Source organism: Parasteatoda tepidariorum, chromosome 9, assembly GCF_982258835.1.
Source record: "Parasteatoda tepidariorum strain Cologne lab strain chromosome 9, Ptep-v5.0, whole genome shotgun sequence".
In the NCBI taxonomy this organism is placed as follows: Eukaryota; Metazoa; Arthropoda; class Arachnida; order Araneae; family Theridiidae; genus Parasteatoda; species Parasteatoda tepidariorum.
Genome location: NC_141763.1, coordinates 72,283,669 through 72,302,776, shown reverse-complemented (window position 1 = coordinate 72,302,776; position 19,108 = coordinate 72,283,669). Strand labels below are relative to the sequence as shown.

Sequence of the window (19,108 nt, the reverse complement as noted above, 5' to 3'; positions counted from 1 at the left end):
TACTGGAGATTTTTCCAATTAGCCCTACGCATTGAAAAATAACTGCGGTTGTTTTCAAAAAGTTGGATTATTCTATTAGCTTATAACCTATACATAATACTATAATATAAGCTATAATGCTACAGGAAGAGTTATTAAAAATAAAAAAAATTAAAAATTATTTTTACATTAATACGTTGAATGCCACGCTAATTTTATGTGGCTTCCCCGTCTGGCCACAAAGGTAAATATCTGCAAACTAAATTTGCAAATATTAGACAGGATTTTGCTAGTTTTTTTAAAAGGTTTATCATGACATATCTGAAAAAAGTGGTGAATTATATAAGCCAACGTATTGTTTAGAAATAGTGGTGGATAAAAATCTACTAAATTGAATGCATTAAACCAAAAATCACAATTAATAAACTATCACTTGAAAATATTTATTCGCTGTCCGGAGCAAGTAGGCATCTCTGTGTACATAAATGAAACTATTTTTGTGTGTTTTATAATTTCTTCAAACTATTTTAGTAACGATAATAATATAAAAAATTAAAAATTTACTCAAATTATGCGTTTCTAATAATCTTGGCTTCGCTGGTCACCGGTGACCCCCCTAGCACTACGAACAAACTCAGTGCCGGTCACCCCCATGGCATTCAACGTGTTAATCTAAACTTTAGAAGTCTGGCGTAGAATGATTGTTAAAAGTTTTGATGTTTTCTATCAGGTTTTGACTTAACCAGAACTTTTATGCCCATATTAAGAGTTTTTTAAAGTGACAACTCAAAATAAAGAATATTATTTGTAAGTGTTTCAAATATTGCAATTGAAAAAAGCAGGCTTATAATTAATATTTTTAAGCTTACTTATTTCTAAATATTTGCATATACTTCTTTTTAAATATTTGCAGTAGAAAAAAAAGTCACACAAAATCGGATCGCTAAGAACACACATGAGTTTCTTTTTAAATCAAGGAACGCAAGGAATATGTTTGTAATTCATCGTAAGTTAAGTTAGTTGATCTGATTTAAAGAAAGAAATCACATAAGTTTTATCAAGTTCCTCTGCAATGCTACAAGCTTCAGGTGCCCATTGTAAACAACATCGATGCCTATCGTTATCCAATATTTTAGGAATTCGGAGCAACATAATCAAATGGGCAGAGTAAAAAACTATTCTAATCAAATTTTTAAAACACTGACGTTGGCAAATAAATATCAAACTCCGTTTTACATTCAGCTTAGAATAGCTGGACTCAAATTTTGCAACCAGTTTCATGTGATTTCTGATAGATGACAGCAGTAGTTTAGTAACAAATGTCAAATCCCGCTTTTATCCCTACACACGGTTTTGTTGCTGTTGTTTCTAATACCATTTTAATTTTATTTTTATAATCGTCGTTGAACAGCCGACCCAATTTTGGGTTTGCGACTACTAATCAAAGCTTAACCCCGTCCCGCCCTCGTCAGGGGACATCCGGGAACTTTTACGACTACTAATGTTCAACTCCATAGCCTTGTAATTTAGAACCTAATCCGTAAGACAAGGGAACTCTTGGATCAAGTATAGGGAGAAATTTGCCTTCGTGGAGGACTTTTTGATGGAACTAACCCGCGTTTGCGTTACATGGAGAGGAAGACCGCGAGAACCTCCCACGGTTAGCCTGACGGCAAGGGGACTCTAACTCATGATCCGTCTACCACTGAGGATATATCACGTCAGCATTGCGGTCGGTCCAAGCCGAATGCGGAATTCTTATTCAAGTTTCTAATGTCACTTGTCAATATCAGCAAGCCTGATTGTTGAAACCAAGCGAATTTAAAGCAGAAGGTGCGTTTCTTATTTCTCATTGGCGCCATCTATAGACAAGAATACGATTTCAGCCACACACGCGTCACAGACCGTTTATAAGGCGGATCTATTCATTCATCCACAGATCGTAATTTTTGACCTGAACCAGAAAACTATCAATTTCCAATTCAATACCCTCAGAGGTATAATTTGTTATGGGAACATGGAGGACTTTGTGCACCAGTAACCATTTACTACACGGGTAATTTTCGGCCGACGAGGATCGAACTCACGACCTCTTGGAAATGGGCCCGACGCCCTACCAACCAGATAGATTTAACTATCCCAGCCTTCCAGTTTTGTTCGACTGTCCTCTACATTAGAAGGTATGGCTTATTTAGGAAATATTAAAATCAGGCATAGTATATAATGGATCATGCATCATCGGCATCTCGACAACGACTTCGTAGATTCTTCGTAATTTAGTGAAAAAAGTATGGCGATTTCATGAAATATTTAAGTCGTCGCATATTTTTAATTATTATCTTATTACTTAGGTTTATAGTCTGCTTGGTAAAGAAGATGAAACAGATGCAAAACCTGCAGCACCCATGGAGCAGAAAGACATCCCTATGTTAGATTTTGTGGCAGCAACAGCAGCTGTTATGGAAAATGCAGGCAAAGTCGCAGTGAAAATCAGGCGTCATGGAAAAACTACGGGAATAGCACGATGCAGGTATGTTTGCTTAATAATTTGAATAGCTAAAAAGTAATTTTTTGGAGATTATTACCAAGGTGTTTACACGCATAAGGTGTTGAAGAAATAGGCCAAATTTATACAAATTTTTATTTTATCATTTAAAATTGCTTAGTTTAAAATGGTGCGAAACTTTATGTACCTTACAATCCAAAAAATTTTGGACCTTAATTAAATACAATTAAAAGCCATGAATAGTTATTAAAAATTATTTTTGCATTGGCATTTGTCAGTGAGTGGGCGGTTTTTTCAGCTTTCATAGGGACCGAGGACACGCTATTGGTCCTCGTAAAACTGTTCTACCGTAAAGTGCTAGACTTCGCACGCAGGCGGTCTGGCTACCAAAGCGGTGGCGACATGACCTCCGCAAAAGATCAAAACTATGATGGCATGTATCATCCTCAGGGATGTTTTCCGGACCGTCAATAATAGCCCATTCTGCAGCTTTAGTACGACATAAATAAAGTACTACCATAGTGCGGTTTTCAGAACTCATTCCGACATCTGTCTTGCTTAGTGGCGGGTGCCATGGTTACGAGGAAAAGTCACATTGTATAAGGGTGTGGGGTGAATAGTTTTGTCTTGATCTTTGCAATAAATCAGAGTGAGTAAACCAATCGACACTTTAATTCCTCCATTGCACCCCCATTAGAAATGTGCTCTCGCTTGTAACCATAGCAGCAGACTTTTAGTCTAGAGGAGTTCTCCTCAAAGCCGCACAATACTACAACGGATAACTAGAATGGGTGGGGTCTTTGAACTGTTTCATTTTCAGTGTAAATAGGTGCATCACATTGAGATTTCCAAAGCCAGGAAAGAGGTTCAATCGGTTCTATTACGTAACGAGTTCTGCTTTGAGTTAGAGGAAAGAAAAACCTCTTAGCACACTTAATAACTTATTTTTGTTTAAGTTCAGAGTAAACATGAGGAAAATTTTTGCGTTTTGTCTTTAACCTTGGTTAACAGTTAACTTATGATGTGTCCATTGGGATATTTGCCAGATTGCGACACCCCCATATATTGATATAGTCAAAGATTCAACGATGAAAAAAAAAAAAAAATTATGCCTATTCAGGTCAACCTTTTGAACTATTAAGATTGGCTCTTAGTTTGTGAAAATCTGATTATTAAAGTAAAAGTTATTCTTAGTGACATACTTACTTTTTTTCGTGTACTCTTTCTTATATGGTAATTTTTAATACGCATGGAGTTGTGCTTCAAATTTATTTACTTTTTAAATCAAATATACTTTTAAGTACGATTTATCTAAAATTTATAATTTCACTTGCTAAGAATGTAATCGTAATGGGTTGGAGGATAAACTTTAAATATGCTAATTAAACTATTGTATTATTGATACTATTTTCACTTCAATTATTAATGATATTTAGCAGTAATTGCATTTTGTTTTCTGATCAGGGTGGAAACTATTGATGGTACAGCTGTATCAGGAGAGGATTATGTACCGGTAAAGGAGATCTTAACCTTCCAGGATGGAGAAACCGAAAAAGAATTGAGCGTAGGGATCGTGGACGATAATCAATGGGAGCCAGATGAAACCTTCTTTTTGAAGCTTTGCATTCTACCAGAAGATGTTGGAACAGTAATGCTTGGACGAGTCTGTATCATGGAAATAACTATTTTGAATGACGATGGTACAATTCAGTCATTTTTTAATTTCATTTCTAATCTATTGTCAATCACTTAATTTAATCAAAATACAATCCCAGAGTTGGTCATTTCTCTATTTATCAACTTGATTATATTTGAAATTGATAACTCTGAACAATCATTGAATTAGGCCTTAAATTAGTAATTCTTAACAATAACTTAACATTTAAAACTGTGTAAGAAATCATTGTGTTAACAAGATGCTAATGGTGTTTGAGTTACTGTTTGCAAAGTTAGTGAGATCTATCAATTTTTCGTTAACGTTGTGTTTTCAACTTTGTTAAATATTCGATAAGATAAATTTTGTTTATCTTTTACAGATTACTGAAGATTTTTATGAACACTGTTAATTTTCTAAAGTGTTTATTTATATGAACTCCGCAAACACCGTTAATTGTATACCCTTAGACATTACAAAACGTTTAGCAATATAAGCTCAATCTCAGTTAGCAAACTATGGATAATTCCTACTAAGCCTATGTGAACAGAGCTTCTTTTACATTTATCACTTTTTACATTAAGTTTTGAAAAGTTAGTTTTAATTAAGTTAATTTGTGCATTAAATTTGCATACTTAGTGAGATCGATTAATCTTTTACGAACGCTGTATATTCAAGTTTGTAATATATATTCACTAATCTTTGTTGATCATTTCCGTATCCCCATAAAGATTTTGTGGATACTACGAATTTTCCAAAGTGTTTAGTTATATAATCCCTCCTCACAAGTTTTGGAATCTCTTACAAACATTTCTAATTTTGTATATTAGACATTAGAAATATAATCTCAATCTCTTCTCGCAAGTTTATGAGGATTCCAACTTTAAGCCTCTGCAAACACTTATTTTGTCCATTAAATTTTGAAACGTTCGTTTTGCTGCCAATTCAAAATGACTTATCCTTTTCAGAACCTGGAATTCTTCAGTTCAAACGACGAGGTATTTTGGTGAAGGAGAGCATCGGTGCCGCACATGTTCCTGTGGTTCGAACCCATGGCGTTGATGGAACCGTGAAGACAAAATGGCGCACCATAGATCGAACCGCTGTGTCTGGTAAGGATTACTACGGTGGAGAAGGAGAAATTGTCTTCGATCACGGTGAGGTTGAGAAGAATATAGAAATTCAGATTGTGGACGATTTCAACGCTGAAAAAGATGAGCACTTTGAAGTGGAACTGTTTGACGCGACTGGTGGAGTGACAATTGGACAAATTAATAGATCGACAGTCACAATCACGAATGATGATGGTAAATATTTTTATATGATTCTTATAATATTTATTATCTAATCTAATCAGTTTTCATGTTTATAAAATATTAGCGTATGTGCAACGATGGATGGTGTTTTCCACACCAGGATGTACTGCAAGCTCTTGCAGCCTATACTTTCTGGTTTCTGTTTCCTGTAACTGATTCGTCGACACTATCCAAGTTTTTGAATGTCACTGATTGGTCGGATAAAAAACCTGCGCATGGCATTGCATGTATTCAACATTATAAAATCATACTTTCATGAATTCAAAATCACTAAATAAATTCATAATAACACAAATAAACCCTACCAGATTAATTTATTTGGATTAAAATATATGAAAACGGGCACCAAAATGACATATTCTGATGCCTGTTTGTTGACGTCACAAAACTTTAGAGAAGCTGATTGCGTAAGGGAGACGATGGAAAGTAGAACACGCTCTATACTATCATCCAAGGAGTTGGACCAAGAACTTGGATGATTGTTTACACGATCCAAGCAAAACAAGTTTCCATCAATTTCAATCAATCATCGTCCAAGAACTTGGATCGTATAAACAAGCCTTTAACTTAGCTATGTCACAAAATGAAAATTTAACAATTTTAAAATACATAAATCTTTTAAGTATCAGTTAATTCCCAAAATTGGTATATCTATATGCGCTTCCAGCAAATAGCAATTTTATATTATTTTAATTTATGTATGAAAAAGAATTGTACATTTTTGTGTATTAAACTGAGATGTCAACTACTGTAGGTTTTCCGTAAATTCTACGGACTTAAATTATTGGAAGCTTCCCAATACTGCAAAAAAAAAAAAAAAAAAAATGAAATTCACAGAATTTTAATGGTTTTCTCATTTTTGCTAAAATCTAGAGACAATCTGAGTATCTAGAACTTATTTAGTTGTTTGATATTTAATTCTAATTAACCTTTTACTATAATTGATTGTTTGTGTTTCGATTGTTAAACATATTGAAGCTATCTATATATATATTACTCTTACACGGCGATAAAAAAAAAGCCTCATTACAACTCTCCGAATGGCAACGCTAGAAAATCAACCAATAATTGCCGCTAAAAATGTCACATGCCAAATCTAGGTTGGGTGGCTCAACATATAGCGCTTCTAAAAACGGAAACTGAAATAACCAGAGTGTAAAATATTATGTGCTTATGCGCATCGTATTTTTTGTTAAATAATTTTTTTATTATATATCAGTTTATAGATGGTAACGTGAAGAATTTTGTGGTTGCTATGGTGACTAATTAGAAGGTAAATTGTTTTTTTTTGAGTGAGTGTGAGATTTATTTTTTGGAACTGCAATGCTGTAATTTTATTGTTTAGTTAATAAATCTTCCCTTTATATTAAACGTGATAGTAGTTTCCTTAATTATTTGATTCGAAGTCCTTGGAGTTTTATTTGAGGTCAGTTTATTTTGTACTAGCCGCCTAAGGCGGCCAGCTGAAGGTTTTCACAAAAAAAAGTTTTTCAAAACATAGCAGGAAATCTGAAGATTAGTGGACAATTAAAGTGTTCCTGTCCAGCAATTTTGTCTTCATATCCAGTACTGCTGCAGATGTGTTATAGCTCTTGAGGATGTTTGAAATTATATAGCTACAACGCTTAAGAAAAAAAAACTAAAATGCTAAATACATGAAAAGAACACGAAAACGAATAAATTTTTTATGGTATCAATTTCTATTTCTATATAATTTTTTATGGTATCAATTTCTATTTCTATATAATTTTTTATGGTATCAAATTCTATTTCTATATCTGTTACGTCAAGCACTCAGGTATTATAATTTGATCTAGTTGTGCTTGTATAATTTTGATCTAGTTGCGCTTTCTACGTCATTTTGTTAGCATCGTTTGGTTTGTTATTTAACATCGTTTGGTTTGTTATTTCTAAGTTAACTTTCAAAAAATTGGCTGGTATCAGCATTTTTATTCTTTAAGTTGTTTATTTTTTCTTTTGGAATTCGTTCCTTTTTAGCGAAATGTTTTTCAGCCTAATCGAATTCTTTGCCGACTGTTCTCTGTATATATAAAGAAAATAAAGTGAAAAGTGTGAAAAGAATTTTTAGTTGTACATAGTACTACAATATCGCTATAAAAATTATCGTCTTCGTTTAAGAAAAAAAATAGAGCGTGGAAAGAAGAAGAAAAACTTATTATAACAATTATGAACAGCGACAAATATATCAAAGCGAAGCGTTCTATTTACGTATCGAATATGTTGCCACATTTTTAATACAAAAGTTAAACTTTTCTCCACTTTAATAAATGTAAACTAATGCGAACTTTACAATTAAATTATTAATTCCTTCGTATATTATTGGTTTAAGTTGTCGAAAATTAATATTTCAATTGTGAGGTTCGCATTAGCATACATTTATAAGAGTGGGGAAAAGTATATGCATTTTTTAATAGTTTTTTGAATATGGCTCTTTGAAGACGAAAAAGCAGACGAAAAGCATAGACTTACAAAATGACTGATAACTAAATAACTAATCAAAATTTTTGAAAAAGAAAAAAAATACTTCTTCATTATGTCAAAACACAATTATGGGCCGAGTTTCGTGCCCGGGCGAGGCTTCTGGGGCGATATATTGTGATTACAGACACACACACACACACACACACACACAGCCGGGATTATTATTATGTATAGATTTTTTGACAAGAGAGAGCATTCTCACCAAACGAGATTTCTTCCGAAATTCAATGTTTTGTTTATGCAGGGTTTTTCCATTGCAATTTCTCTTATTTAAATTTTTAATAGACTTAATTATAGCCAAAATTTTAACCTTTTTAAAGAGATATCAGTTTTAGAAATTTATATCTTAAGATTTTATACTATAGCACATTTCTAATAGGTTTAACGAATTACGTGTCATTTATTTGAATTCAAATTTATTTTAATGACTTAGTATTTACTAAAAAGATGGAATTTTTTTTTTTTAAAAAAAGTTGTCATATGGATTTGAATGATTGTTTTGAATTCTTAAAATTTTGTGCATTTGCAATGTACCTAAGTTAGTAGCGAGCGAAGCGAGCTTGGTTTGCGAAGCAAACCATATAAGATTGCGTAGCAATTTTCGGGGGTTGGCGAGCGTTAGCGAGCAGGGGGCACAGCCCACTAGTAAATATATATTACTTGGAAAAATTCAGCTGAAAATTTCATTTTAATGTGAATTATTATTAAAAAAAAAAGGTTTATTTTTCAATTCGGAAAACTACGAAAATTGGTTCCGCAAGTACGAAAAACTATTGCTACGCATTGAAATGTCTTATGTTAGTTAAAAACATTAGATTTTGTCGAATTTTAACTGAGCTATGCATACAACCGGTTTTTGATCAAATCGATCTATGCATACAACCGGTTTTTGATCTTTAAAAGATTAATATCGTAAGAAAAAGCTGATAATAATGAATAAACAATTATTTAAAATTAAAAACAAAGTGTTTTTGTAGATTTATGAGTACATAATATATTTCGCAATACAAAATATATCCCAACACTTTTCAAAAATATTTTAATAAACTATTAAAGTTTAATTATATATTAATTTATATTTTTTAAAAAAAACAACCTTCTTTGAATTAATATTTTGTTTTAACGTATTTGCTGGGAAAATATAAATGCCTTAATACATCTTTATAATGTTGATGCCTGTAATTTGAACGTGTCAAAAGTTAGACGTTTCTAACCTTTACATCCTTAGCCCTGTTACATCCTACGCTTTAGGTTATTTTTCTTTGTCACTAGTGGAAAAAAAATCGTTAAATCCCTTGATAGGAAAAAAAATCTAGCATTTTACATTGTTTATTTAAACATTATAAAATCTTTTATATAATAATTGCCGAATCTTTTTAAAAATTATAAATTGTTAATAAAAATTTAAAACTATTATTATGCAGAAATACAAAGTTTAAATAAAGCTTTTTATTAACTAAATTGTTTTCGTAAAGTAGGTTGTTGCTTGTAATTTGAACATGTCAAAAGTTCATTTCAAACCTTTACCTCCTACGTTTTAGGTTATTTTTCTTTGTCACTGCTTGTGGAAAAATTGATCGTTAAATCCCTTGGCGGAAAAAAATCTAGCAGTTTACATTGTCTATTTAAACATTATAAAATCTTTTATTATTTCTTTTAATATAATAATTGACGAGTTTTTTTTAAAATTATAAATTGTACATAAAAATTTAAAACTATTATTATGCAGAAATAAGCTTTTTATACACTAAATTGTTTTTATAAAGTATATAAAAAATGATTTTGAATAAAAAGTCATATTATTCTTAAAACTAAATGAATTTTATTTTCCATTTCAAATTTAAATAACAATGGCATAATAATAGACCACGTACCAGAAAGTAATATTTTTATACTTCAATCAAAAACATTTCACTTAAATGATAAGACAAATAATAATGGTTTTTATATACGCAAAAAAAAATTTAGTAGTCTCTGAATTTCTTGTTAAGCTGTCGGTTCAGGAAAAGAATACGGAAGTTTAGCGGTCAATTATCTGGCGTTAGTTCTTTTGAAAAATATCTAATATTATCTGTCAAAGAATATCTAATATTGTCTCATCAACAATATACTAGAGATTATCTTATAGTTTTATAGTGATAATTAATCAAAAAAATCTTATACTTTGAATGTGTAGTCGCTATAGGGAAGAAAGATAAGAACTGATTATTTTTATATTGCACCTAATATACTTAACTTTATACTTATAGTTTCTTTGGAACGTTCTCAATGGATGTTTTTTCGTAGCTGAAAATAGTAGTTAAAACCGGAAACTACTAAGAATTCTTGAAAACAACATTTGAGAGTGGCGTGACTAATAAGTAAAAGTAGGGAGATTACGCGAATGAACGGTATGCTAAGTAAAAATAAACTTTGGCAATAGCTTCGACATTTTATTTTCATTCTCAATAAATTTCGATTCAATAATTGAATTATACGCTGTGATAAAATATAAGAAGTGTAACTATCGAATCTCTTCTATTAAAAAAAAGGGAATTAAAAGCGTTGCTTCTATAAAAAAATATGCCGCTAGAATGTTTTTTTTTATGCACTTCTTAGGGGTATTTTACTGTATTTTAAAATAAATAAATAAATAAAACGATGATCCTAAATATTTTCTTTTGAATCAAAAATTCTAAAACTTTGTTAAATTCATTTTAGAAAATATTTGCTTTATATGGCTTCGAAATTTTTTGGTTTTTCATTTTCATTTGAATAAAAGAGCTCTTTTAGCGTTTTTATTTTATTTATGACATTGGTAAAAAAAAGTGTTTTAATTAATATTTTCGCAAGAGCTTTCTAATTACATAAGCCATTTACCTAAATTCAGATTTATTACAATAGTAATTTGGGAGAATATTAATAGTAATGAAGAATTAGTAATAGTAGTGGAAAATTATAATAGTAATTTGTTCCTTTGTCCCTGAAGTTCGCAGTTTTAATGTATAAAAAAAAAATTCGAATAGGAAACACTGTAGAGCAAAAGAAAAATTAACGTAAGCGACAAAAAATTCAAAATTGAGATTTGTATATATTTGGCAACTCTGTATGATGAACTACACGTTGCAAAATCATTTTTTTCAAAAATAAATTTTGTTTTATCATTTTTCTGAAACTCAATTTTAGCGTTCATAGCATTAGCTATACGAAGAAAAAATTGTCAAGCCACTTTTCTCTGAATCTGTGAAACACCTACGTTGTTTTTTCAATTGCACGGCAGAACAGAGCGAGCAATTAAGAGTGGTAAAGACGTTTTTAAAAATTAATGTTCTAGTTGTTGCATATCTCCGTTGTTTAGCAACGCTAAATCAGGTTTATGAACTCTGTCACAATGTCTGAAAAAAATCTTGCCTGAAAAACCCCAGATAATATAGTTAAATGGTTAGGGGTTGCTTGATGGTCAGCACACTTCACACAGGTTGGGAAAACCTTTCTTCCGTTGGAGATCTCACATGTCCTCTGCCTGATAAAGCACCCTCAGAGCACTTTCCCTGGTACCATTGGTGAACAGTTCAAGAAGCCTTTTCGGGTTTTTTAGTTTTTGAGAACAGCTCCAAAATAAGTAAATCAGGTGTGTCCACCAGCTTACTAGCACCCTCTTTAGCCATAATATCTGCCGTCTCATTACCATGTATATCAACGTGAGATGGATGGTATTTATTGGAAGCGATTATTGGAAATTAAAAATTTATAAAAATGCTCTTAATGCAATTAGAATAAAAATTGTTTTGGAGTCATAAGAATCTCAACTTACAGTAAACGAAAAATTAAGACAGATGATTGCTTGACAAGAAGTGTGAAGTGCTCCGTTAACATTTCTTTCTTCTTTTTTTTTTCTAATATCGTTTAAAAACTTTTAATTCCATTAACTAGACAGGTTCGTTTACCTCAACATTGAACCATTTAAATTTTTTTTAGATTACAACTCTATTGTGGAAAGAGTGGCGTTGATGACAAACGTTAACGTAGACAACGTGAGACTACAATCTGAGACATGGGGTGAACAGTTTCGTGCGGCCCTCACTGTTAACGGTGGCGATATAGAGAATGCTACAACTCAAGATTATGTACTCCATTTTCTAACTTTCGGGTGGAAAGTAAGTCATATTCCCTTTGAAAATTTAATAGTATAATACAATAAATAACTAAAGTAAAAAAAAGAAGATAAATTGGTTTTTATAAGGGTATAAATCCTTTATAAATTCACTGAATCCAAAATCTTTGAAAAAAATATTTTTTTAGTATATTTCAATAGTATTGTTGGAAATATTGATTGCATTAGTACATCATTCAATTTATCTGCTGCTAACTAATGAATATTTTAAGTTCCTCTACAGCGAAATTTCCTTTCATCAAATTTCCTCTAATAAAATTTTTAATTTTTCGGACGTCAAATAACATTCAAAATACGTACTCCATATAATGAAATCGTTGTCTGCTTATTTATATTTTATAAACATTAGGTTTTCAATTTTCGCCATTTTCGGATATTTATTACTTTTATTTCCGCCATTTTTTTTTTTTTAGAAAGAAAGATGTATTTTAAAGTTGGAATATCTGTGCAATCAATTCATTTTCTCACGTGCCTGCTCAACATGCATCACTTAATTTTAAATTAAAAGTTATCATTATATACTTTTGAACTTATCATATAGACTAAAAATTGTGTAAAATTTATTTAAATGCCTGAAAATAAAGGAAATTTGAGTCCACTATAAATTGAACTATCAATTTTTTAGCTCTTTATTGTAAGCATATGAAATAACATTATTAAATAACAGTTAAGGCGAACAAATGGAGGCGTTTATTACAACCGAGTGTTCATTATATCAAGAGTTCATTATAGCGGGATGAAACTGTATTTTGTTCTGATTCTGAAACGGTCACAATATATATATAGATATTCCTTCCCAACTCACCCTGAACTTGGGGTATATACACTTTTCTTTGGTAGTTAGAGCACCCACTTACGACTCCAGCGATCGTTGGTTCGAATCCTGTTCGCTACCAACAAACATATCTCTTTTACGCACCCTCTTCCACAATTCAAATTGGCACAGCTTTGGAAGCGTTTTAAATTTATTTGCTTGTAAAATATGCGATGCACACACTTTTAGCGTCATAAATTGTTATAGAAAAATAATTTAAAACGTAGTTTGAAAGTGGCTTGACTAATTAAAAATTCTTTTCCGAAGGCAATATTTGCTATTGTACCACCTACAGGAATGTGTGGAGGTTGGCTCACATTTTGTGTCTCTTTGATCCTCATTGGAGTTCTAACGGCGATTGTTGGCGATTTGGCTAGTATTTTTGGATGTCTCGTGGGACTGAAAGATGCTGTCACAGCTATTACTTTTGTTGCACTTGGTACATCCCTGCCAGATCTTTTCGCTTCCATGGCAGCAGCTAAGCAAGAGAAATATGCCGACAGTTGCATTGGAAATGTTACTGGAAGTAATTCTGTTAATGTGTTCCTAGGACTTGGATTGCCATGGTTGATGGCTAGCATTTATTGGGCTTCAAAGGTGAGTGCGACTTAATTTCTTTTTTATGAAAAATTTAAAAATTAAATTTATGTAACGAACTTCTTTTTTTTTTTTTTTTAATAACTGTTCCTTGTTGGGTATGGATTTTTCTTAATGTCCCCCAAAAGACCAAAGATTTGAATTATCGATTAAAGAAAACCAGAAGAGGTTAAAAATTTATGGTTTGCTGTGCTTTGCATATGAAACCGGAAATTTCTTCTCACAAAGTTTTAAAACTAATTAAAGTTTTTCAACAGATGGACTGCTAATTGCGAAAAACTATAAAACAATGCTTTCAAATAACCATCCTAGGCAGAGTTAGTAAACTCCCATGCAAATGTTTTATTATAAGTGGTCTGACATGCAGCAAACATTATTTTATAGCTCTTTTCAAAACCAATTTTGAAAAAATTAAAACCGAATTTGAAATTTGATAACAGAAATTCTCTAGTTTTCTAAGCAGAACACAACATACAGTACATTTATATTTCCGTTTTAATTTATTAATTTTTGAAACAGTTATTTATGACACAAGCGTTAAATTTTCAGTACAAATTATAAGACTTAAATACAAAATTAGTTTGAAAACTAAATAACATTTTCTAGATCAGAATTTTTGAAACAAAGATTTAGTCAAGTGACTGGTTAAAACTTAGGTTATGTTATATTTACTTCGTTTTGTGCATTTCTTGGAGGTGTCAACTGTTACGATTTCATAGTCAAAATTGCGGTATTATGATACAGTAATAAAAATTATGATTTTTAAGAATTTCTGAAATAATAAGTTTGAAATAAGATTTTTTTCTTTAATAAAAAAATTAATTTTTCGGAACGTTAAATAACATTCCATATAATGAAGTCATTATCTATTTATAAGAAATTTTTGAATCATTAGCTTTTACATTAGCTTATAAATTCTATTCTTTATTTCTATTTATTCTATTCTTTATTTATTCTAAATTTTATTCTTTGCAACGGATGTAGGATAATTTTTTCTACTCCTTAAATAATTATGAAAACAAAAATGATTTGATAAAAACAGGAATTAAAAAAAAAGCAAAGAAATATTTTTTTCCCACCTTCCAACAAGCTATTTTAAAACTTAATCTTCTCTCCTCGTGGAAAAATGCCGTGAGCTAAAATCTTAAGTGCTTCAAATGCAGGATGGTAAAAAAAATAAAAGTAAATAAAGGCTAGTTATAATCAAAAAACAGAACATTAATTCAGGTAATCATTTTTATTTCATATTGGAAAATAAAATTTCTGTGTTACAAAATTTAAATTTAGTATCTTTATCTAAGTTTTATTTTAGTGTAACATTGTATTAATGTTGTGTATAAGTCTCTTTGATCTTATGGAAGTAGGAATCTTTATCAATGTCTCATCTCATTTAACTAATTGTGGTGAAAAAAATTCAATCGCAATAAATGTCTAATTACAACGTATCGAGCCTTGAGTAAAATATGAACTGTTATACAAATATGAGAAGGTAAGCAATATAATGTCGCGACCTAGACCCATACTAATGCATACTAAATATTAGAAGGTAATAGGTTGAAGTCTCTCTAACTGTAGTCACGTTTCAGACATACTACAATGCGTTGTTTCTGGATGGTGGAATGGTGAACCATTGTGCAGGGTAACCTGTAAAAATCATCCTTAATCCAGATTTTTAACATTCTTGTCATCCTTGGGTTGCAAATTACTATTTCATCAAGCGAAAAACAAAACGCAATCAAAATCAAAACTGAAAACATAAATACCTTGATACCCAGACGAAACTAGAGGGTGATTCGAACAGCAATACATTTCCTGCAGCAATCAAACATGTTTTGAGTTCTTGCTCCTTCCAATAGCATTCGGTCAGAGCCTGACTAAGGCAGGGGCATACGGGGCAGTTGTCTCGGGTCCCCACATTAGAGGGAGCTCCCAAATCGAATAGAAAGTTTATTTTAAGTTACATTCTTTAATGAACTTTAAAACAAAATATCAGTACAGTGTAAAATCCATCAGTTTTATGTTAGCTTCTTCATTATTCTATCGTACGAACACAATCTATATTTCGTAAATCCATGGCTCTCTAAGACGGAATTCAGCTAAATTTTCGCAATTACGATTGACAAATTATGCCAATCAAGAGCCTGTATTTGTACATATAGCAAAATGCAATATGTTTACAAAAATACAGGCTTCTGATAGGCTTAATTGAGCCATCGTAATCGCGTACATTTAGCCCTAATGTCAGCAAGGATATGAATTTTTCGCTGCAAGACGGCTAAGTTAACAATCAGAAAACTGCATTCAGCGTGATAGACATAGAATTATCAAAAAATCAATAAAATAGACTTCATAGCTACTTTAGGTTCTAGTAAATTTTCTTGTTATCTTTATTGAGGTGAAAAATTTAAATACATCAAAATTAAATAAAGTAAAGAGCCCGTTATCCGGAAATCAGAAAACCGGAACGAAATTCGATAAATTTTCCCGCTTTTTTAAAAAAAGTTTTTTTCCTCCTAAAATTCTAGGATTTTTCTTTCTTTTTTGAAAGATGTTTACCTTACCATAATTTTGGAAATAATCAATAGTGTTCATCGTTTTTTCTTCTTTTTAAGATTATTTCCATATACTTTATTTTTTTAGTTGGGTTTAACAATAAAAAACGGCTTTTTGTAGCGATTCAGAAAACCGGAAAAATCAGTTATCCGGATAATCGGTTCCCTATTGTACCTTTAAATTCATCCATATTAAATACCTTCATTACTGAAGTAGTGAAGCAGAGGGGGCCCCAATTACTCTAAGCCGGGTCCTGCATTCGGTTATTTTTCGAAACACCCTGTATTTAGTATTTTCCTTGTTCTCAGTTACTCAGGCAATGATTGATATTCCTACTTCCTTGTCAGACCAATTCCATAAATTTAAAATTCCATTTGCATATTTTGTAGGGTGAGACTTTTCATGTGAAAGCTGGCACACTGGGATTCAGCGTGGGTATTTATACTGCTCTTGCACTCATCTGCATTGCTCTCATTGTGAGTAGGAGGTTCTTAACAGTACTAGGAAAAGCCGAGCTTGGAGGTCCAAGAATATATGCTTTGATATGCTGCATCGCTATGATATCCATGTGGTTTTTATATGTTTTGTTGTCATCTTTCGAAGCATATGGATATATTCAGATTTAATCCAAATAGTTCCCCTTGTTAACAATCATCCCATGTGTAACATTTGTAAATAAGATTTTTGTGCTTTTCATATGCAATTTCAATAAGTAAGGTATCCAAAATGTCATCTGATAATAACGTGAAATTTTTACTCCCTTTATAAAATAAGAAATCAGAACGTAACGTTGTCGGATGTGAAGAAAAAAAAGCAACTTTAAAATCTTTGTGGAGCAAAATTTAGATCAAACCCAACCTAATCATTGCTTTATTTTTTTAAAAACTTCAGTACACACAAATCTAAATCTGTCAAACTAAGCTGTGGAAAGTTTCAGGCAACAAAGCTAAAAATTGCTGCAGTAAAAGGTTTGGTTGTTATTATCGCATTAGTGCTACACTAATGTGCTATTGGTGATGGTCTAGGATTCATCCTCAATTATGATTCGAAGACACACTGGCGCATGCCTGCGCAACTATACCACAAATGAGGTTGAATGCTGATGCAGTCTATGCATTGATATCGAAGGTAGATGAAAGTCCAATTGAGATCCAGGGTAGAGGAAAATCCAATTGAGATCAAAGGCAGATTAAAATCCATGCTGACTACTGCACAAAGATCTCTAACCATGCATGGCATTTCAAGACTTTTACCTTCTTGAGATAATACAATAGGATTCTGAAAGACACGATTAGCGAATGCGCAAGTTGATCAGGCACCCAGTCAGGGAATAAAACTCTGGCCCCATGGTAGGCAGAGTCTAAGCCCATCACACTGAATAGGTGACAGTAGTGTCTTTCAGAATCTTGGTTATGATCAAGATGTACTTGATTACAGCTCGCTGAGCATAAAGGTATAAACTTAAGTTTATCAAGTTCTACATATGGTTTAAAGTTAACGTCTTTACCAGCGTAGCCTTTTGTTTATTAGCCAGAAATTTTGCTGATCTTGGTTAAATAGGTCAAGACAGCTGCATTCAAAACCTCAAATGAAATGATTCAAGTTTTTTTTAATTTTTTTTTTAAATATCTTAAGTAGAATATTACTGTCATTTTATGAATACCTTTTTTTCAAATCCAATTTGCCCAGAAAAATTCAGAAGAGGATCAGAGTAAAGTTGCAAATCTATATATTGCATTTAAAAATCATTTATTTAGGCTTAGTATAAATAAATTCCATATTATTTTTATTTGTATATTGATTATGTATTTAGAATTACAATATGTAATATTAAATATTTTAATCACACGAATAATCAGCATTTTAGAAATTGAAAAAACAAATTTCAGGTTTCATGTATAACAAATCCAAAAGTAAATTCTGCCATTTTCGAAAATTTGTTTTCATGCTTTTAAATGAAGAAATCAGCTAATTTAATTCATTGCAAAGTATAAAGAGAAATTAGGTACTTAAAGTGCTTTACATTAAATGTGCTGTATATATCATTGTTATATTTTTAAAAATCAATTGACAAGAATGTGATATTTTATATAATATATGTATTTTTTACATTTTCTCTTGAATGCATTGTTTATATAACTTCTAAGTATATTTTATAATTTTAAACTACTTTTTATGTTTTGGTGATCTGAGAAAAATATGTTTTACTTTTATTTTATTCTAACACACTGCAGTGTTTTATTTTGATTAATATTATATGCAGTATTATAAGTAATTTATTTTGTCTTTTTTTAAATAAAGTTTAGTTTTTGAACTAAATTCTGAGCAGTGTTATTCTTTAAGTTACATACTGTTTTGCATTTCTAAGAATAAATTATAACTAATGCTGCATAAAAAGTTAAATTTTTGTGAATATTATAATCCCAGAACATTTTATCTTTGACAAGCTTACTTTAAATAAACAGAATATTTGTAAAATTACTGATTTCAAATCTGGGTAGTATAAATTATTCTATTAAATATTTAAAATAAGTGCTTAAGGTGGCTAACACCAAATGTAACGTAAGAATTAATCTCACAAACCTAAAAATAAGGGGGATTGTTTCCAATTGGTTTGAACTGAAAGTCAAAGGGTTTTAGGAAATTAAAAGATCCTTTTCTACTAGGCTCATCACAAGTTTTGGCAGCTGTTAATCTTTAACGGGCTAAAAATACTTCAAGTTTACTTCCTGGTATTATAATTAAATTAATTGAGCTGTGGTGATTCTGGGGATAGAGCGTTCACCTCCCAATAAGATGACCCAGGTTCAAATCCCAGAGGTGGCCGTCTGATACAAATTCTGCTTCCAGCTTGTACGATCCACAGTGTAGACGTTAAATATCCATAGTGATAGACAGATTACAGATTAGAATCTCTTTGCGGTCAGGCTAACCATAGGATGTTATTGTGGATTTTTTTTTTCCATGTAACACAAATGTGAAAAAAGAAGCTAGTTTGTCCCTGGTTTTGGTAGGGTGCTGGGTCCATGTCCAA

General features: G+C 31.4%; 1 protein-coding gene across 2 annotated transcripts in view; it reads left to right on the top strand.

Annotated features, from left to right (window-relative positions):
- LOC107449804 (sodium/calcium exchanger Calx) overlaps positions 1-18,393 on the top strand; it is a 115,433-nt gene extending 97,040 nt beyond the window's left edge. For both annotated transcript variants that reach the window (XM_087152115.1, XM_016065460.4), the window contains exons 7-12: positions 2,331-2,509; positions 3,950-4,185; positions 5,108-5,446; positions 11,915-12,093; positions 13,192-13,521; positions 16,464-18,393. In XM_087152115.1, the coding sequence (XP_087008241.1) occupies positions 2,331-2,509; positions 3,950-4,185; positions 5,108-5,446; positions 11,915-12,093; positions 13,192-13,521; positions 16,464-16,700 (1,500 nt within the window). In that variant the 3' untranslated portion in view covers positions 16,701-18,393. The remainder of the gene's footprint in view (positions 1-2,330; positions 2,510-3,949; positions 4,186-5,107; positions 5,447-11,914; positions 12,094-13,191; positions 13,522-16,463) is intronic.
- Positions 18,394-19,108: the final 715 nt, after the last annotated feature.